Source organism: Polypterus senegalus, chromosome 2 (assembly GCF_016835505.1).
Source record: "Polypterus senegalus isolate Bchr_013 chromosome 2, ASM1683550v1, whole genome shotgun sequence".
Taxonomy (NCBI): Eukaryota; Metazoa; Chordata; class Cladistia; order Polypteriformes; family Polypteridae; genus Polypterus; species Polypterus senegalus.
Genome location: NC_053155.1, coordinates 281,173,520 through 281,196,157, shown reverse-complemented (window position 1 = coordinate 281,196,157; position 22,638 = coordinate 281,173,520). Strand labels below are relative to the sequence as shown.

The 22,638-nt window shown below is 38.6% G+C and overlaps 1 protein-coding gene across 1 annotated transcript in view; it reads left to right on the top strand.

The window, feature by feature from the left end:
* Window positions 1-513: 513 nt before the first annotated feature.
* LOC120523931 (cGMP-dependent 3',5'-cyclic phosphodiesterase) overlaps window positions 514-22,638 on the top strand; it is a 798,989-nt gene continuing 776,864 nt past the window's right edge. Inside the window, exon 1 of the mRNA XM_039745642.1 lies at window positions 514-727. Within this exon, the coding sequence (XP_039601576.1) occupies window positions 660-727 (68 nt within the window). The 5' untranslated portion in view covers window positions 514-659. The remainder of the gene's footprint in view (window positions 728-22,638) is intronic.

Here is a 22,638-nt window from a genome sequence, read left to right as displayed (position 1 = left end):
GTGACAAACATACAAAAGAATAAGAAATCAGGAAGGGGGCAAATAGTTTTTCACACCACTGTACATCTATACTCACACGCTTCATTTTCTTAATAAGGTGTTGTGATTACACGCTTTTTAAATTATTATTTTGTTTAACCAGTGGCTCTCCTGGGCAGTGCACACTCCCATAAAACGGGCCAGGTTTGTATGGAAACAAATAGGAATCCAAACACACTGAACCGTTACTGAGATGGGAAGCGCGAGCTTACGCATCCAGCTGTTAGCAATTCCCTGGACAAGCAGCCTCAATTATTGCAGCCTCAGCATTGATTAGCCGCTCTGGACCCCAGAGGCTTTCCCGAGAGCCGATATCCTTGTCTTTACTGGTGCGCGCTCGCTCTTCAGATGCTGCACTCGGGTCTGATCCATTACAGCATCTCTCCCAATCCACTCCCACAGCGCGGGGTGGGAGCAGAAGCGCCAGGCGGCGCGCAGCGCGCTCTCAACGTTTCACTCGCTCGCGCGCGCGCACTCTCGAAGACACGAGCTGCCTGCTCGGTCGCCAAGTCGCCCTCTCCGCTAGTTCGAAGGGGTCTAGCAGGTGCGGGCATTAGAGACGTGCACTGCGTAAAACAGGACTTCTCCACATCCCGGGTCAGAAGAAACCAACATGAGCAATGGGCCAAGCATGTGGCCACTCCATCCTGTGTCGCAGCCAGCAGTACCAAGCGGCCACATCTGATATGTGAGTATCTGCCGGTGTTTTATTTGGCCGAGGTGCACGGGGGGTGTATTTTAAGGGCTAGGGCTGCATGTCACCTGTCATCTCCCGGGATGCATGGGGACCAGATGGGTTTACGCCAGCTCCCACTTGCTGACTGTTTTGGATGCGCTCCGCGTCACTTTACGCCGTTTACGCATCCTTTCTGTTTCTGTTTGGGGGATTCTTAATTACAATTACTATTGTCAAAAAGTTCTTTTGTTTTCTACTGTCCAAACCCACTTTTCCCAACAGCGGTAGAAATATGACTAAGGTGAAGTGTTAACTTGCACTTGTCTCCGAATTGACAAGTTGGAATAAAAGGCTGCGTTCAAGAGAGGAGTTCTTTGTATCCGAATTAACTTAATTATGCTGGGTTAGTGTGGCAGAATGCGCGGCGGACAAGTGGAGGGCACACAACACAGCCCACGTGTGGAGAGCAGCGCTTTGCGTTTACTACAGGAGAATGGAAACCCGGCGGCGGCTGCCGACTTTCCTTTTAACCAGTTACTTAGTTAGGAGCCGCTTCTGAATCAGATGTATTACTCAGTGTCTGACATCTAATGAAACTTTGATGGCAATAAAATAATTTTACAAAGTGCTTCGCGAAAATGAGAATTTAACCTAATTTGCCGGTGGCCTTTTTTTGTGCTTAATCCCGTCACTTGAAAGATTGGAGATCCACCTCAGTGTGGATCACAGCCTCAAAAATTCCAACTTTTTCTATTTTATGTTTGTTGGTAAATCTTATATTGAAATATATTCTTTATTGAGCATGGCAGTGCAGTTGTAAGTGCTGCTCTGTCTCAGCTCCAAGTCCTAGTCCCTGCTTTGGGTGTTCTTGTTTTCTTTATAATTTAAAGAATGGGTGTTAAGTCCATTGGCAACTCCAAATACAGCTTACAGGAATATTTTATCCAAAAAATTAATTTTAATTTTGTAGTTTGTAGTGGTGTACAAGACAAATTTTTATTCTCATGTTTTTATGCAGAACGAGAGAAAAACACATTTATGACATAACAGACCTTAATGGCGACCTATGCTGCACGATGTCAAATGTTGTGAAAAATGTCTATGGAAAAATGAAGAACTCCCTTGTGTCAAATAATCCCCCATGTCCATTCTCCATTCATATACTTCTTTACTGCTTACTGTGAACGCTACTGTTCTTGGAAGTAACTTAGATTACATTTTCATTACCAGGCTGAAGTTCTAGAAATCTTATTTTTTGCCTTAATGTGACGCAAATCTGAAATTTTCAGGGCTGTGTGGACCAATCTTTGCAAATTAGATTTGAGCCACTTTCATACTGTGTGTAGTCCAGTTTGTGGCCACATGATATGAATGTGAATGTTCAGATTTGAATTGTGTGTTTTTTGCCTATATGCATGGACTGAGCTCTGTCGTCATCAGCCAGCACTGGCAGTGTGGCAAAACAACAATGGAGGAGAGCTACAGCTGTGACAATAGTCACGGTCCCACCATTGCTGACTCCTTCCTCAGACCTATGGATCTGTTGGTGCAGCAGTGCCAGAAATAGCTGCGAAAGCAGCAAAAGCTAGCCATCTGGCATTTTTTTACCTTCTGGACCTAATTTACAGTTTGAACGTGAACTGTTAAGATAGGTAAATCTGATCCAAGCAAAAAATCGGAATCGAGGCTTGCAACATGAACATAGTGATAATAATATTTTAACAAAAATGCTTGCTTTTTGCGTGTCTTGAGCATACAATTGGATAACGGACATGTGGATTATGCAACACGAATAACATGACAATTTTTCCCCTTTTTTTCAATGGACATTTATGATATAAAGTATGTAATGTTGACCTTTGCTTTCCAATAGCAAATGATGTGAAAAGTGTTCATGGAAAATAGAAAAAAAATTCTAATGTCACACATGTTGCTTAATCCAGATATGCATTTTCAATTGAAGATCCGTCACTCCATCCTCATTTGTTGATCAGAAGTCCTGTCTTTAATTCAAACACACAGTATTAATGGAATGTCTCTTTCCTGTTTTTTGCGTATTGAGTTTTTCAGAAGTAAGTGTATCAAAAGTTTAGCAAAAAATGCATGTATTTGCACATTTTGACTGGATAACGAAAGTGTGGATTATGCGACACAAGGTACATGAGAATTTTTTTTCCCTGGACATTTTTCACATTGTTTGCCTTTGGAAAGAACCATTCTCTTCCATTATACTGTATAATAGACTGTTTTCTCTTATTCTGCATGAAAACATGAGATTTAATTTTTTTCCTTCTCCACCACAGCAAAATATATAGGGTAAGTAACACGAAACAAATGTCATGTTTGTAAGGAGTATTTCTTTAAATTGAGTAAATGAGTATGCTGGGAGACAAACTGATGCCCATCCAGGAATAGTTCCAAAGTTTCCCAGTGCTCCTTGGGAAAGGCTCTAGCCCCCATGTCCTTAAACTGGATTAAGCAAGTTTGAAAATAATGGATGGATGAATTGATATGTTTTATCTGTGCTGCATGGTGTTGTAGTGGTTAGCGCTGACTATGTGGCATTTTCCGGTTCTTCCAATGTATATGTGGGTTTCCTGCGGGTGCTCTAGTTTCTTCACATATCTCAAAGGTTTTGCCTGTTAATGGTTTGCCCCTCTGTTTTGCCCAATGATGGCTGGCCGTGGCCAAATAACAGGTATTGCAATAAGCAGGTTCACAAAATCAGTGAATAAACATATAGGCAAAGGCATAGGGTTTGCTGCTTGTCATTTTGTTGTTATTGTCATCCTTTTGATAATTTGGCAACTTGGCCAAATATGAGTTTGTAATGGCTTATGTTTGAGCATTCCATAGTGTTGTCTTATGTCAATTTGGTGACAGAAAATTGGAGCACTATGAGCAAGTATGGATTTTTTGCACAAGAATGTCCTTTAGTTGACTGACATTCAACCTAAAGTTGATTCTCATTTTGTGCCTGATACTGACAGAATAAGTTTTGGAATTCTGCAAGCAAGCCATGGAAAGGCAGAGATGAAGTAGTAAACTGCTGAAGTAACTCGCAGCAATAACCATTTTCTGAATTTCATAGAGAAATGAAATCTAAGATGCTGTCAATTTCCAAGCTTGCATATGCAGAGATGGAGAAGAATTCTAAGTTTAGTTAGAAGGTAAAACTGGCCTCAGGTTAAGAAGAGAGAGAGAGAGAAAGGCTGGGAACATGCATTGATTTGCACATTGCCACATCCACCACACGACAAACCACCTGGATTGGGACAAGAGTGGAGTGGGTGACAGTTCAGCACCTCACTGGGACAGTGTGAGGATTTTATTGGTGGCTGGAGTTCCACCAACTCCCAAGTTTTCCCTTTAAATTGGAAGACCTCCCTACAGCCCTGGATGCAGGTTAACGTCAAACCCAGAATGAAGCAATTGCAGGTTAAGGGTCTTGTTCAAGAGCCCAATGGAGTAGAGTCACTTCTGGCGTTTACAGGATATGAACTGGTAACCTTCGACTGCCGGTGTAGAACCCTAGCCTCGGAGCCACCACTCCGCCCCAGGTTAAGAAAATCGATGTAAAAGCTTGTAGCCATTGTGGCTCAGCAGACTGGAGGGCTCTTACTCCTGGATTAACAGCAGCACAGTGCTGATGTCCGTAGATGCAATTGCTAAAGCGTTCCTTAGCTTTGACTTTAAATAAAGCACAATGCCTCTTTATTTAAAAATAATATTTTTAAGTAAGTAGAAGTCAATGGGAAATCTTTCTTTCGGTCTATATATGAATTCAATGGTAAGGATTAACACTTGTAGCTATCTGTGTATCTATGATAGTAAAACTGGGAATAGATAAAATCACATTTACTATATGTGACAATTTGATAAGTTCAGGACATTTAAGAATTTAAAAGGAGGTGGAGGTTTCGTGTAATTCCTGTGGTTTGAGTTTGGTGATCATGGGAAATATTTACCCTCGTATTTTATTAATGTTAAAGGACATGTGAAAAATTTTGATTATTTTATAATTTGAAGCAGAATAAGACATTATTATTACACCGTTGCTAATAGCAAATAAAAAAATCTTCCTCACTTAGCATTATTCTATCATCTTAGTCACTTGGAACCATCTTTAGCAAATTTAATTCCACATGTTTGGAATTTGTTATGCACAGTGGTATCAGAATGCATTCAGACCAGTACACTTTATCATGTTGTAGATTTAATCTTAATTGGACAAGACTATAACCCATAATGACAAAGTAAAAGCATGTTTTCAGAAAGGTTTGCTAATGTATTTATTAAAACCAAAAACTGAATTCAATCATTCATATACTGTAGCTATCCAGACTCTTTACTGTGGCACCCCAAGTTGTGGTCAGGTGCATCACATTTCCTTAATCCTTGAGATGTGTCTAGAACGTGATTGGAGTCCACATCATTTAAAAAGGCACACACCTGTGTATATAAGGTCTCGCAATTCACCTTTCATGTCAGGAAAAAAAATCAAGTCATGAAGTCCAAGGAACCCTCTGTAGATCTCCTCGATATAACTGCGGTGAGTTGTAGATAAGGGCAAGGGTATAACTCCATTTTTCAAGCTTTGAGTGTTCCCAGAATTTCAAGCACTGTGCCTAGCAAAGGCCAGGCACTACTCTTCACCTGCTTAATACCACCCCTTCAGGAAAGCTTGGTGGCAGCAGCATCATGCTGTGGGGTTGTTTCTTTCTCAGTTGTAGGGACAGAGATACTGGTCAGAATTGAGAGATGGATGAATGTGTTTACAGACAGAGAGGTCCTTGAAGAAAATGTGCTCCAGAGTGCAAGCAACCTCAGAATGGGGCAATGGTTCACCTTTCAGCTAGACAATGACACAAAACATACAGCCAGGGGAACACTATTGTGACTTCTGGACAAAACTCTGACTATAACCAAGTAGCCCAGCCAAAGAACCTCAGTAGAGAGACCTGAACATGGCAGTTTGCAGGTGCTTCCCATCCAGTCTAACAGAGCTTGAGAGGATCTGCAATGATGAGTAGATTAAACTACCCAAATCGATGTGTGCAAATCTTGCAGAGACTCACCCAGTAAGATCTAAAGCTGTAATTGCTGACAATTGGGCTTCTACAAAGTACTGTAATGAGTTTTTAATAAGCTGGCAAACCCTGCTGAAAATATATTTTCACTTTGTCATTATGTATAAAATGGCAAATGTATCCGTTTAAAATTAAATCTACCACACCATAAAGTGAGCAGAAAATGAATGGATCTGAATACTTCCTGAATCCACTGTATATCACGCTAAAAAATTTTACAAAAAAAAAAGACTTTTGTACTCATCTACAGATGTGTGGCACAGTAGTTAGTGTCCTGTGCCTGGTTGTTGCCAATGTGAAGTCTGCACATTCTCCCTGTGTGTGTGTGTGTGTGTGTGCATGTTTTTTTTCTTTTTCTTTGTTTGGAAACTCCAGTTCTCCTCCCACACCCTGAAGACATTCCAAATCTGGAGGGTATTCCTGCTGTTCGCCAAGTGCTGCTGATGCTATTCTGTATTCACCTTTGACCCTGAATTACATTAAGCTGATATGAGGATGTTATGTCACATAATTATCTTTTAAGTCCAAGATTTGTCAATGGGTTTAGGGTGAGGGGGGTTGTGATGAATGCTTTCTTTGGGTATTTTTTGTAGATGTGGTATATACAGTATAATCCTTTCGCCTGTCCAGTTACTGGACCCGTTTAAATCCAGTTTTAGGGGGTTCTAATGTTAAATTCCATTCCACTAACCTTGGATGTAAGGCAGAAACCAACCCTTGATGGAATATCAGTGCTTTGCATCGCAGAGCGGGGTCACGCTCCCACTCATAGTCACTCATACTGGGTTATTTTAGAGTCAGTCTAACACTCATTTTTCATGATTTGGTCAGAAAAAAAGGCAGAGCCAGAAGAAATGTGCAAACTCCACACACAACACTTTCATATTATCTTTATCCAACCAAATGTTTTGTAATCCACTTGTCCATTACAAAGTTGTAGGAAACCGGGCAGAACAAACCCTCTTCAAGAGTACATTTTGGTGCAGTGGTTTAAGTGTTTGAACTCGAAACCAGGAGGTTTCCATATCGTTTCCCATCTGCCTCATCATTGAGTAACCCAGAGCCGGTCAGTTAAACTAACTGTGTTGTAAAAAAAGGTACGCAAGCAGTTTTATAGTGCCCTGATCTTGTGAGATGTCAAATGAAAAAATGAGAATTTGACATTTAAGAACAGTTTTATTTTTAACAGCCTAAGCCTTTCTTTCTGGAAGACCATAGCCCAAGATCCTCATTTATCCACATTGACTGTGTCATTTTAGTAGAGCAGGCACCATTCTTTATAGAAATATTTAAAGAAATAGTGCAGTTTTTTCTTTAGAAAACAAATGACGTCTGTTTTTCAGTGATGTTTAATTATAACTATTTAACACATTCAGTTAATTGTAGCAGCTTTCCACAAACTGCTCAGTGCCTATGAAAGGTGCTCACTCCCCCTTTGAAGTTTTCACATTTTATTGTCATACAACATTGAGTCCCAATGGATTTCATTTGGCTTTTTTGACGCTAATCGAATGAAAAGGACTGTTTAATGTTAAAGTGAACAGAAATCCCTACAAAGTGGTCTGCACTTATTACAATAATTTACAATATTTTGGTGACATACCTAGAAAATGAATATTTATATGGGAAATAAAAATCATAGTGTATGTGGTTCAGTATTTTTATGTGTAATACTAAGTGTACAATATATGCAGGGTCCTGCACAGGTAGCCATGTGTCAAGTTTCCATTTTGCAATACAGAGATGTTTTTTAATAAATTGAATACGTGCAGCAAGTGCTTTATCAGTAAGAAGCATTACTCTAGTTAGGCAAAAGTGTATGTTAATGATATTGTTTAATATGTAAAAATAGTGTTAGAAGAATAGAGACAGGCCTATTATGTAAAACTACAAAGTAAACATGCACTTAAGGTCTTTTTAGAATTAGACAAATTAATGCTGCAAAGCATTTGCAAAATTGACTGCTTTTAAAGGTGGTAATGTAGTGAGAAGTCAAGCAAAATGACACCTTTTATTGGCTAACTAAATAGATTACAATATGCAAGCTTTCGAAGTAACTCAGGCTCCTTCAGACAAGATCATCAGGAGCTTGAGTTGCCTAGTGTCCCTAGTGGTCTGTGTTTGAGAAGGCATCAGGAACATCCAAATTCCATACATGCAGGATTCCACTAAGTACCATAATTGAATTGGATCTTTTTTTCTCACTAGGCTGATACATAAGAGATTCAGTGCTTTACTTCCTCCCTCATACAGTGGGGTCAGTTTACTTAACCTAACTTTTGGGATGGGAGAGAATATGAGGAGAACGCTCACACACAGACATACACAGAAATATACACAGTCAGTTACTGGGCCTGAATATAAGTCACTGTACTCAACACTGTGTTCCCATGGTACTCAAAGAGTTCATTTCTCCATTTTAAATAAAAGGTTGAAGCTGTAGTGAAATGTAGGATGAATTCATTGATAGCGGGCAAAAGATTGTATTTCCAAGTTTTTTTAATTCCTAGGATGGCATTAAGCTTTGCCATCAGTGTGTAGTGTCTGTTAAAATTGCATATTTAGGATGTCCACATCCACCACTATTGTGGGCTAGTGACTCTCCGTTGCTTTTAAGTAATATATCCGTAGGTAAAGTTCTCACTGCTTGAAGTATTGCCTTGCTTTTGTATTAGCACAATTTGTCAGTTATAATTAAGATTGAAAACAATCAGATTTATTTTGGTATATTAGGTGGTCACTGCTATTAGCTTAGATTATGTTTTGTATTTTAATGACTATTTTTGTATATTCTCTGGGAGTTAGTAACAGACACCTGTTCCAAGGCAAGAATCCTTATGCTTTAGGAGATTTTGGTGCAGAAGGCACCTATGTTACTGGACGTCTCAGTGGATAGGCAATACCAGTAACACATTAAAACTAAGCATATATGGCAATAGAGACGCAAATAGATTAAGAAAACCAATGGTTTAGAATAACTTGGCTTATTGGCTCAAAACTGCTGATAATTTAAGGCAAGGTATGAAAAGGAGATGAAGATACCTGTTATACTGTAGATAATATAAATACTAGCAAAGAGAAAGATCTGTGAGCCGTTGGTCTTTAGAATCAAAATAAAGGCCAAGGTAAACCAAGTGGATACACGTCCTTTCCATTCAAATGTAGAGATTACCATGATGGTTGGTATTAGCACTCCCTAGTCAGTGTGCTTCTCAATAAATCATACACAGTTGTTTGAGGATTTAACTGTAAATACATTAAGAAAAATGTTTTTGATATAGAATGCTGTAGGATTGCTAATATTACATATTAAAACTAAATCAAGCACAAGTAGTCTTTTGTGCCATTATCCTTATTCATTGTTGAATCTAGAAGCCATTTGTCTTTCCTGTTTAAAATTTATCAGTTTATAGTCTGAGAATTATTGTAATTTTTTCAGTTAAAAACATCTTTCTTTCTCGAAGGTAGCTATTTCATTTAAGTCCTGCACCACCAGTGTTATAGTTTATTATAAGCTGTTCTAGGCTGGTCTGAAGGCTAAGGTTTAAGGTTTTGAGTCCCCCAGATTTTGATTAACTTTTATTATTATTGATTAACTTCCTGTTATTTAAGCTCTGTATTTTTTCCCTTTGCTTAATAATTCATTGGCAAAGACAAGAGCAGATCAAAACATTAGGTCACGGTAAAAATAATGCAATTATTTTTTCATTGTGAACACTACGTGTGATAATTAGTTTTATGTGTATAATTATTATTTTCAGAGAAATAATATATATACGTGTATATATATAATATGCTACTGTTAGATTAAAAACCATATCATACTGTATACTGATAGTTTTCTCATTCCAGAAAATGTTCTTTTTTCTATTTCCATGGCTTGCGTGGTTTCACACATTTTTGGACAGTAAAACAGTTTATACAGTAAGGCCCTGCAACACACTAATGCTCGACAGAGATTATCCAATGAAGTCTCTAGTGGAACAACACCTGATCATGTCACCTTTAAAAAGGCTGTCATTCAAAGTTCAGGTTACAGAAAAACAATGGCAAGGAAACTAAGTCACGTTTTCTGTGGATTTCAAAACCTTGAATGTCCCTGAAACAAGTTAGAGGATGTTTGGCATGCTGCCGGTAGACATGCCATGTGCCAGTTCTGCCACACTATGCGTTTTATCACTGCACTGTGCTCAGACTGCTGGCATGGTTTGTACACTGCAAAAAATTAAACTGAATGCAACTGAAAAGTATTTGAATCATGACACAAAGTATAATTTTCCTTATTGTCAGAATTATTGACTTATCCCAAAATTTCTATTTAAGATTACTTAAAGAAATGTTGTCAAGTAAATTTTGCTTACTCCTTTGGTGGAATTTTTTTCTAAATACAAGCAAAAGACTCCCATTTAAAGTGTTTTTGTCTGGTTTTTGAACATGCATTTTTTGCAGTGTACTTACATATTGGCAGGACAGATGACAGTCCAAACTGTTGGTTGCACTTGAGTCAAGCCCAACACATCAGACTGGTTCATCTGAGAGATTGTTTCAGATCTGCCATCTGAACTGCTGTGGCGACAGGACAGTGAGTGACATGCTCAATGCTGCTGGTCTGGCAACTACCTCGGGGCCCATAGGCGCTAGTTTAAAAAAATGTCTTAAATAATATCAGAATCTTAAATAAGGCTCCTTGCATATTCAGATGCTTGTGTTATTTTAGCAACACGTTTAGTATATTAAATAAATTGCTCCAAAGGAAATTACCTTCCTATTGTCCTCTGTCTGTGCACCAACGAGTCCACAGTCACGTTTTCTGGTGTGAAAGAAATGCAGGTTGTTCCTAGTTTATAATAACCAGAGGGCACCACCAGGTGAACTAATAATGAAAGAAGTTACTAAAGAAAGATTGAGCACCATTTGGCAAAAGAAATACCAGCGGACTGTAAAAAGGGCAGTCTGTTTAAATACTTAAAGAGTGAGAATCAGGGGACAGTACTGAGCCAAAGAGCTAGGCAAGGGTCAAAACCAAAAGAGACAAACATTAAAGCCAAATTGTAAACCAAAAATTATAGACAGAGCTTAGTTTCAAAATACAAGTAATACAAGTTCAAAGTAAATACTATGCTAAGTTTAATCTAGTCTTGTATACTTGCCAATATTTTATGGTGATCTTTATACCAGCACATTGATGATATTACAAGCAGTGTGGCTCCAGTGCTTCTTGGCAAATCTCCATGGAAACACACACCGCAACCAACCAAACAGCGGCACAATCCTCAAAAAAAAAAAAATGGCATTGCAAAAAGATGATAAAATATATATAATATCTAAACCGAAGCTCTAAAAATATTCTGATTTCAGAATTGGATTCCTATGGTGTTCAAACCCCTAAAGTGACACCAAGATTAATATTCCATTTTAAGGGAAACTCCATACGTAACAGACAATGATAAAAAGTTAGAGTTTACATTCTATTCCATGAACATCTATATGCCTTGACGCATTTTATTTGGACCACGAGTGCTGCTGTATTCAGTCTCTCTTTTCTTGTAAAGAAAAGCTATGGAAGAAATGGTGAAAAAGCATTGCAAACAAGTATGAGATAAAATAATAAAAATACATATAGTAGATTATGAAAAGGGTCCAGAACTACATCAAAGCTTTTGTATCTTTACTTGAGCTCTACTGGCACATAAATGAGGAAATGGAAGGTCTGTCACACCACTCACAACTTCCCTAGAAGAGAACACCTGCCAGAGTCTAGCATGTTAATAAGGAGATTTTAGAAATTAATTGCCTCGGAATATGTACAGAGCTCAGTTTTGGAGAGCAAAGTAAAGGTTCCTGATTTAAGAATCTGAAAAACTCTGCATTACACTGGCCTGCAAGAACATCTGGTGGGAAAGAACCCATTACTCAAAATGAATCAGTTTAAGGCTCATTTGAGATTTTCCAATAACTTGAAAGTGAGTCAGCTGTTCTTTCAGAAAAAAAGGTATATTGGTCAGGTGTAACCAAAACTGGGCTTTTAAATCCCATTTCACAGTCATATAAACTGCTCAAAAAAATTAAAGGAACACTTTGAAAACACATCAGATCTCAATGGGAAAAAGAAATCCTCCTGGATATCTATACTGATATAGACTGGGTAATGTGTTAGGAACGAAAGGATGCCACATCGTTTGATGGAAATGAAAATGATCAACCTACAGAGCCCTGAATTCAAAGACGCCCCAAAAATCGGAGTGAAAAAATTATGTGTCAGGCTAGTCCATTTTGCCAAAATTTAATTGCAGCAACTCAAAATTGTACGCAGCACTTTGTATGGCCCCTGTGTTCTTGTATACATGCCTGACAACATCGGTGCATGCTTCTAATGAGATGACAGATGGTGTTGTGGGGGATCTCCCAGATCTGGACCAGGGCATCACTGAGCTCCTGGACAGTCTGAGGTGCAACCGGGTGGCATTGGATGGACCAAAACATAATGTCCCAGAGGTGTTCTATTGGATTTAGGTCAGGAAAGTGTGGTATCAATTCCTTCATCCTCCAGGAACTGCCTGCCTACTCTCACCACATGAGGCCAGGAATTGTCGTGCACCAGGAGCCACTGTACCAGCATAGGGTCTGACAATGGGTCCAAGGATTTCATCCTGATACCTAATGGCAGCCAAGGTGCCTTTGTCAAGCCTGTAGCGTCTGTGTGACCCTCCATGGATATGCCTCCCCAGACAATTATTAACCCACCACCAAACTGCTCATGCTAAATGATGTTACAGGCAGCATAATGTTCTCCATGGCTTCTCCAGACCCTTTCACTTCTGTCACGTGCTCAGGGTGAACCTGCTCTCATCTGTAAAAGCACAGGGCACCAGTGGTGCATCTGCCAATTCTGGTATTCTATGGCGAATGCCAATCGAGCTGCATGCTGCTGGGCAGTGAGCTCAGGGCCCATTAGAGGACATGGGGCCCTTGGGTCACCCTCATGAAGTCTTTCTGGTTGTTTGGTCAGAGACATTCACACTAGTGGCCTGCTGGAGGTCATTTTGTAGGGCTCTGGCAGTGCTCATCCTGTTCCTCCTTGCCCAAAGGAGCAGGTACTGGTCCTGCTGATGGGTTATGGACCTTCTATGGCCCTCTCCAGCTCTCCTAGAGTAACTGCTTGTCTCCTAGAATCCCCTCCATGCCCTTGAGACTGTGCAGGGAGACACAGCAAACCTTCTGGCAATGACACGTATTGATGTGCCATCCTGGAGAAGTTGGACTACCTGTGCAACCTCTGTAGGGTCCAGGTATCGCCTCATGCTACCAGTAGTGACACTGACTGTAGCCAAATGCAAAACTAGTGAAGAAACAGTCAGAAAAGATGAGGAGGGAAAAATGTCAGTGGCCTCCACCTGTTAAACCATTCCTGTTTTGGGGGTCATCTCATTGTTGCCCCTCTAGTGCATCTGTTGTTAATTTCATTAACACCACAGCAGCTGAAACTGATTAACAACCCCCTCTGCTACTTAACTGACCAGATTAATATCCCATAAATTTCATTGACTTTATGCTATACTCTGATTAAAAAGTGTTCCTTTAATTCTTTTGAGCAGTATATGTGGTATAGAACTACCACTGCATATACCCTAACACTCATTACTCCTACAGTAAAAGATTGTGGCTGAAGCGCCATGCAGTGGGAATGGGAAGCGTTTTAGAAGTGAGAATGAATGGAGCACACTATAAACTAATCATTTTCCTTAAAACTAAAACTAACAAGAACTTATTTTGCCTTGAAATAGTTGCCATTTGAGCATATGCGTTTGCCATAAAAATAAAGATTAGTACACAATATCCACTTTTAAAAGGCCTCATACTATTTGAATACATTGTAATGCATTGCATATTTGATATGTAGTATCATTCCTTTCTTATACAATGCGCATGTGTTTGTATGTACAGTACATTTATACAATTCCACAATTATTACGCTAATTTAAATACTTCCGTTTGGTCAAGTTAAGGTTGAACTTCAGATTCTTTTTGCTTTTTAATAATTTTCCTTTAACATTATTAGTTAGGTTATTTTTTGGTCACCACCTAGTCTTAAGTCTTTCATTACTTTGTGAGAAAGTGTGGGTTGAAAAAAGGGTGACTGTAAGGGGGAAAAATCAATTTGACATCTGTAGGTAGACTGAAAGACAGCGAAGAAGCAAAGAGGTGCTGTACTAATGATGGAGGAATCGCTGCATGAATGAAATGGGCATCAGATGCACAGTAGGCGTCAGCAGAAATATTAATAGTCTATAGAAAAAGGTGGGTGTTTTGGGAAACTGGCTGTCTGCACAGGCAAAAAATATCGCACCTTTTTGGACATCATCTCTGTTCCCCCTAAACTTGATGCAACAGGATTACTCAAATGGGGTTCATATTGGTCCCTGGTATGACATTTCAAGGGATTGCAAGGATGCCTTATCCTTTAAGTTAAGTTTTCTGTGTAGGAGTGCAATGATGGTTGTGCCTACAAATTGGCTAAAGTTTTCAGCAGCCTTCTGGCTCCAAAGAAAAAACTAATTTTCCTTGAAATTTTAACTTTGCGAACTTTATCAGTAACAACATGGGCAGAATCGGGTGAGTCTGTTGAAATGGGAATAACCACAATTTGTTGAGTAGAAGCCAATGAAAAGTGTGTTTTGAAGTGTTGTGAAGGTGATAGGTTCACCAAAGGTTTATCAATTAGTCTAATATGTCAAGTGTTGCAAGTAACTGTATGATTGGTTTACTGCACGTTTATCTAATTCTTTTTTTTAACAATTGATGAGCAATTGGCGATCAGTTAGAGTATTCAGTCGTAACAATTTAAAAGATAAGTGCTGTACCTGTTTAGCATTAACACAGCCAGTTAGTGTGTTGGCTAAAACAACAGTTTAAGGTGATGTACTTTGTGGAAGATCTAAAGCATCTGTATGACTAATGCTGACAAGCATAATCACGAAGAAATAAATACCATTAACGTTACCGTTAACCATTACCATTATCTAAATCTAAAGAGTTAGACTTGAAGCTGTGTTTGAACCATTAAAGCTGCCCATGGGAGATTTTGGTTTGATATTAATTCAGATATTCTGCTATTTTCCTACCAGCATTAAATGAAAGATGCACTTAATTCCCCCTAGAGAAGTGTCTTTTTATAATGGTTCCAGTAGGTACAGGTGTAATGTATTTGTATGTCATTTTCAGATTGAAACCTATGTTTTATTAAATACCAAATGTGTTATTGATTAAGAAAATTAATGTAATGATTAATGTAATTGGCACAAATGTGCCTGTTATCCGACAAAACACTTATTAATGCTCTGGTACTCAAACAGATTAATTACAAGTATTCACGTCCCTTAAACCAATAACAAATAAGCGCTTCTCGCTGCCTGCCTCACTCACTCACTCCCTGTCTTACTTGCTCATTCATGCCGCTGCCGTCAAGAAAACACGGCACACGACATGGCTTCTTCCTGTCCTGTCGTCTTGTTTGTATCGACTCCCCAATCATGTTAAACCACATAGCACCCTGGGTAATGCTCTTTTAGGAGCAGACTCACTTTTTAGATACAGTTCACATACAAGTCCATAAACAAAGATATTACCTTTAAGATACTAATATCCTGACACAAAATTACATTTTCATTTTCCTTTAAGACATACATGTTTTGTTCCTTATGTATTCCAAAGTTTTGTATTCATTTTTAGCATATCGGTACACTTAATTTATATGGTACCTGAAGAAGAATTTGTGGTATACTGCATTACAAGGTATATTGTATATTGTCCACTATAAACTCTACAATACCTCCTTAGCCTTGCAGATCCAAACTGAATCATTTCTGTTCTTGGGAACTGTTTTGGAAGAATATGTCTTGTATATCTGATTCATTCATTAACCCATCCGTTCTGGTTTGTAGGAGAAACACCACCTTCAGGTTAAGAGCCAGTCCTGGGAAAAGGGGTTAATATATGCCAAATTAATTTAACTTTGAGACACTGCGTATATGAGCGTTTGTGAACCTCAAAAGTCAGAAAATATGATACAGCAAAACTGAGTAATGGAAAGTCATTGAAAATATAATTTTGCAGTGGATTGTCTTGGTAGGGATGAAAAGCAGTTAATAAATTAATCAACCAGTTGGGTAATGATTTTTAAAGATTATTTAAAACTGTCCATTTATTCCCATTCAAGATCATCAATAGAAGGAGTATCTTGCAACTCCATGATAAGCACAGTTGCTTCAGGTTTTGGTTCCACCAGTACACACTTAAAATTGCAGCCCCTTCAATTAGTCAAGCAGGATTTCCCAGTTACTATCCACTGTATGTCTCTAACCAAAAGGCTCAAACACTTTTATTGGGTTTTCAAAAATATGACTGTTTTTCTGACTTTCAGTTTTGCTCTTTTTTTAGTGTTTTGGTTATTTAGATTATTGAATGGTAATGAATACATTAATACTGTAAAGACACTGCAAATGTAGTTGTTCCAATTTGTGTTTTCTGTCGTTTTTCACCTTAGCCTGCACTTTGTTATGAATCTAGTAGTGAAGTTACTTTTTCAGACTCAATTATGGTGATGAAATGGCCTTCAAACTCAGTCCTCCAAGGACAACCGGGAATTTAGATTTTCAGTCTGATTCAGTGAGTTTACATGCACACACATAATCGGGTTAAGGTGAATAACCCAGTTAAGGCAGGAACCTGGTTTCTTAAAAAATATGCATTTACTTGTGTAAGTATTCTCCTGAAGTTCTCCTTTGGCAAAACGCTCTGACGTCATTAAACATTGCAGACAAGTTTGATGCCTGTGATAATTTATTAGGTTTAGTCAAACTTGACACTTTACTTATAGGTTTATTTTAGCGAATTACCTACGGTAAAGTCTTTTCTACTTGGTGATGTGATTGAGCCCTACCAAGGACTTGGTACATGTGCTTCTTGCATGACGCCCAGTGCTGCTAGAATAATAATAATAATGCAGGAATTTTTACTTCAGTAAGATATCCGTTAGGTTGCTTGTTACTTCAGAAAGTAATTGAACTACATAACACGTTACTTTTAACGTGTTACCCTACTGCTCTTGAGTTTGTGTTGCTGAGCTTAGCACTATATGTTCAGCTCATTAATATAAGTTTTGCAATTTATGAAATACTAGCAGATCTATCTATCTATCTATCTATCTATCTATCTATCTATCTATCTATCTATCTATCTATCTATCTATCTATCTATCTATCTATCTATCTATCTATCTATCTATCTATCTATCTATCTATCTATATCTCATAAAATACCAGCTTACTTGCTGGCAAAGTACTGCATTAAAATTTTTATTAAGAAGAAAATGAAACCTTTTTAAACTGAGGGAATATATGCCAATAATTATTTGTTAAGGATCTCTTTGTATACCATGTTGTCAGTTCGGCCCTCCGGTTGTAACATGACGAAGCTGCGTGCTGAGCTTACTCTTGAGCATGCAACTTATAGTTGGCCATGTGAACAGTAATCTTGTCTCAAATCTGAGAGGTAGGATTGCTGCTGTCATAATCGATTTGAGTTTTATGGTTTGTTTCAATTACGACAGTATTTGCAGGACTTGTTGTGTTGAAGTGATATTCGGCATCTGTCAAGCGTTGTAAGCACAAAACCGGTTTCATCGATAAAATCACATCCAGCTTTTGAGAGTTTAAACATTCATAAACATCAAAGTGTCCACTACTGAAATTGTCACCTGTGAATCTAAAATGTTTAAGAGGCATTGGCAGTTGTCGAAAGTTGTAAAATGTTTGGCTATTTCGGTACACTTGAAAGCGACAACCGAACAATTCAGCAGCAGTCATCAACTCACATGCAGAACCATAGGTGAAGGGCTTAAGCATTTCACTCTTCTAGTGCTCCTGTGTAGTATAATTATCTCCTGTACCGTCATCAGTCCACACCTTGAACACTGTTCCAGTCATTCAATACATAAGACACAATGTTCCTCCGGATATCAAGAGTGAGCCTGATATGGCTGTGCAATATGTAACAGAGAATGGAAAAGGTAGGTGCCATCTCTGGGCATGGAAACCACTCGGTAAGTGACAGTTCTTTGATCAATATTGATCACCTCGATAGACATGGTAATGGGGGTTGGAATGATAAAGGAAATGGGTACCTGAAAAATGTAAAGTAAGTCTAAAATACCTATACAATAACTATAATTGTAATAAACAAACAATAAAACAGCGGAGAAGCCGTGGATTAAACAAAAAGGCTGTAGTTATCAGTAGGGAGACGTGAATCTTGTGGCGAAGCTAGGAAGGGAATGTAGAGACTGGAGCGACGGACGGTCTTATATAGGCAGGCAGCCAACAACGTGGGAGGCGTTGGGATGGGGGACCCAACGCCACCTCACACGGTGACCGAGCTGCAGGTTATGGATGTATATATGTACGTAAGTAGGATTCAGTTAGCGTTGGGAACCCGTGTACCAAATTTCTTGAAGATGGGACCATAAGTAACAAAGACTGTTGAAAAGTTTAATATGGCGGCTGACAGTGGCATCATACCACCGAAATAAGTACATAATTTACAGAATTTCAAAATGAAATTGCTAAACTCTTGTAAGTAAGCAGTAAGGAATGAGCCTGCCAAATTTCAGCCTTCTACCTACACGGGAAGTTGGAGAATTAGTGACGTTGGAAAGTTCATTATGGCGGCCAACAGTGGTGTCATACCAATGAAATAAGTACATATATAGGTTTCCATTAAAAGTTCAATATGGCGGCCAACAGTGGCATCATACCACCGAAATAAGTACCAAATTTCAGCCTTCTACCTACACGGGAAGTTGGAGAATTAGTGATGTTGGAAAGTTCAATATGGCAGCTGACAGTGGCATCATACCACCGAAATAAGTATGTACATTGGTTTCGGTTAGCATATGGAAGCCGCCTACCAAATTTCGTGAAGATGGGGCCATGAATAAGAAAGTTCAATATGGTGGACGTTGTTGACCGTTATGCGTAGAATTTTGAAATGAAACTTGCTTAACTTTTGTAAGTAAGCTGTAAGGAATGTGCCTCCCAAATTTCAGCCTTCTACCTACACGGGAAGTTGGAGAATTAGTGACGTTTTGAAAATTCAATATAGCGGCCGACAGTGGCGTCATACCATCGAAATAAGTACGTACATCGGTTTCGGTTAGCGCAGGGAAGCCGCCTACCAAATTTCGTGAAGATGGGGCCATAAATAAGAAAGTTCAACATGGCGGACGTTGTTGACCGTTATCGACCGTTACGTGTAGAATTTCGAAATGAAACCTGCTTAACTTTTGTAAGTAAGCTGTAAGGAATAAGCCTGCCAAAGAATAAAGTTACATTAAAACCAAGCACACCATTGTTTTTCTTGTGAAATTCCCAATAAGTTTGATGTGTCACATGACCCTCTGCCTATTGAAAAAACAAAAGCTGGATCCAAAATGGCCGACATCAGAATTGCCACCATGGTCACCACCCATCTTGAAAAGTTTCCGCCATCACATATACTAATGTGCCACAAACAGGAAGTTAATATCACCAACCATTCCCATTTTTATTAAGGTGTATCCATATGAATGGCCCACCCTGTATATACAGCTTAGAGGGTACACCCATTTTAAAGGAAACATTTTAATACTAACGTAACATGATTGATAACGTAATTGTTTTGTCATTGTCATGTGTGTTGCTGGCATATATATATATATACATATATACACACACACACATATACTGTGGGGTGCCAAACAGGCAAATACATTGATTTTGTGAATATATAAAGTCGGCGTCAGAATATATAAAGTCAAAACTTTTTTCTGAATATGTATAGTCAGCGCTGGAATATATAAAGTCAAAACTTGAATGTATAAAGTCATCGCTGGAATATATAAAGTCAGCGTCAGAATATATATAGCGCTGACTTTATATATTCTAGCCCTTACTTTATATATTCAGAAATATTCCAACGCCGTCTTTATATACTCAGGTTTTGACTTTATATATTTGGGAATGACTTTATATATTCAAGTTTTGACTTTATATATTCCAGCACTGACTTTATATATTCAAGTTTTGACTTTATTTATTCCGACAGTGACTTTATATAATCAAGGTTTGACTTTATATATTCGGGAATGACTTTATATATAAAACTTTTGACTTTATATAGTTAAATTTAGTCATCATTGCATAACTTTTTCTTTACCATAGAAATTTAAAGACTACATTCAACTTCCATTCCTAACAAAGATATTTCTGGCGACTAAATAGAACCTACTTATATCCAAATTCGAGCTATTGAGCCATCGGCTGCCTGCCTATATAAGTCACCCTTGCTTCGCTCTTACTTTTTTACCGTTCATTTAATCATGGCTAGTGGCGGAAAAATTTTAAAATGGAATGAGGATTACACTGAGTATGGCTTTACCAAAACAATTATTGATGGCGAATCGATTATTCAGAAAGCTTCAATTGGTGATCTGTTTTTCTGTGTTAACCTCATATTTTTTCATACTTCTTCTCAAACCAAGGGGGTGCGAAGGTAAAATGAATCGAGATGCGCTGATCAATGTAATCGGTGTACCAGGAAATCATGCATTGACCGAAGTTCCCCTTTGCTTGTATTGCAAAGTGTGATTAAATGCGTGATTTTTTTAACACGTTATGGAGCATATGCATCGAAGCTTCTCAGCTGTGCTTGTGCTAAGAAAAGGAAAGATTTTAAAAATAACGTAACACGATTGTCAATGTAACCTTTTGTATGTAGTGCCTGGAGGATTCAGTGTGGAGAAACTGTAGAGACAGCGTGTGTATTAACTTGTGGATTTTTCTGTGAGTATTTGGTGGCAGCGTCACAAAGTCTCTTCCGTAACACTGCGTGTGTTAGCTGCGGAGCTCAGCTCAGAGCGAAATGAGGTGAATGGGAGGGGAGATGATGATGTGACTCCCCCACCCGCCTTAACCGTCAATCCCCCACAAACACAGTGTCTTGGAATTTGCATAAGCACAGCCCTTCACGTGCAATTTTAACTTAGTTAAAAAGTGATCAAAACTCTCGTTTATATCCTGCATCCTCTCATTAAACTTGTATCCCGCATTACCCATGGGCATGACAAATGCCAGCGTTAGCCTGTCTATGAACTTAATTTAAACTTTAGGTTTACACCTTGCTTTGTTTCCGAAGTAGCAGGACTCATGAATATGGTAGTATATGTCACTCGCTCGCTTCTTATTGTTTCGCTGCCTTCTCAATTATATAATGCATGTTTTCTTTAGCGCTTTTTGGAGCTCTTTCTAGTTTTCTACGCATTGCGTTGACAGTCAGTTCACGTGATTACGTGGGAGGCATGATGATGTCACACGAAACTCCGCCCCCCACGGCTTTCGAGCTCAACTCCATTACAGTAAATGGAGAAAAATAGCTTCCAGTTATGACCATTACGCGTAGAATTTCGAAATGAAACCTGCCCAAATTTTGTAAGTAAGCTGTAAGGAATGAGCCTGCCAAATTTCAGGCTTCTACCTACACGGGAACTTGGAGAATTAGTGATGAGTCAGTAAGTGAGTGAGTCAGTGAGTCAGTGAGTCAGTCAGTGAGGGCTTTGCCTTTTATTAGTATAGATTGAGACAGATTATTTCAGCCTGGAGATGGAATAATGCAGTAACCCGAGTATTTACCACTGGAAATGTATTTTGTGGACATTGAAAGCATTTCAAAGCTAATACATGTGCAGGCTGACTGTTTGTAACGGACATGCACAGACTACAAAATCATTGACAGTAACCTGGTTAAGGGTTTACATGGCTACATAACTGGGTAATTCGTAGAGAAGTCTACCTTTGTTAATCGGTTTCTCAGAGGCCAATAACACATTTTTTTTTATAATCAGAATAAGGGCTTACATGGCATTTTAGAATTCAGGTTTATGTGAATAACTAGCAAAATACCCGCGCTTCGCAGCGGAGAAGAAGTGTGTTTAAGAAGCAATGAAAAAGAAAAGGAAACATTTTGAAAATAACGTAACATGATTGTCAATGTAATTGTTTTGTCACTGTTGTGAGTGATGAGTGTTGTTGTCATATATATATATATATACAGTATATATATTTACACACACACACAAACATATATATATATATATATATATACATATCTATACATATACACATACATATACATACACGCATACATACACACACATATATATACACACAAATACATATATATATATATATACATACATACATACACACACATATATACACACAAATCTATACTAATAAAAGGCAAAGCCCTCACTCACTCACTCACTCACTGACTCATCACTAATTCTCCAACTTCCCGTGTAGGTAGAAGGCTGAAATTTGGCAGGCTCATTCCTTACACCTTACTTACAAAAGTTGGACAGGTTTCATTTCGAAATTCTACGCCTAATGGTCATAACTGGAAGGTATTTTTCTCCATTAACTGTAATGGAGTTGAGCTGGAATGACGTGGGGGGGCGGAGTTTCGTGTGACATCATCACGCCTCCCACGTAATCATGTGAACTGATTGTCAACGCAGTGCGTAGAAAACCAGGAAGACCTCCAAAAAGCGCTTAAGAAAACATGCATTATATAATTGAGAAGGCAGCGAAACAATAAGAAGCGAGCGAGTGACATATACTACTATATTCATGACTGCTGCTACCTCGGAAAGAAAGCAAGGTGTAAACCTAAACTTTAAATTAAGTTCATAGACAGGCTACCGCTGGCGTTTCACATGCCCACAGGTAATGCAGGATACAA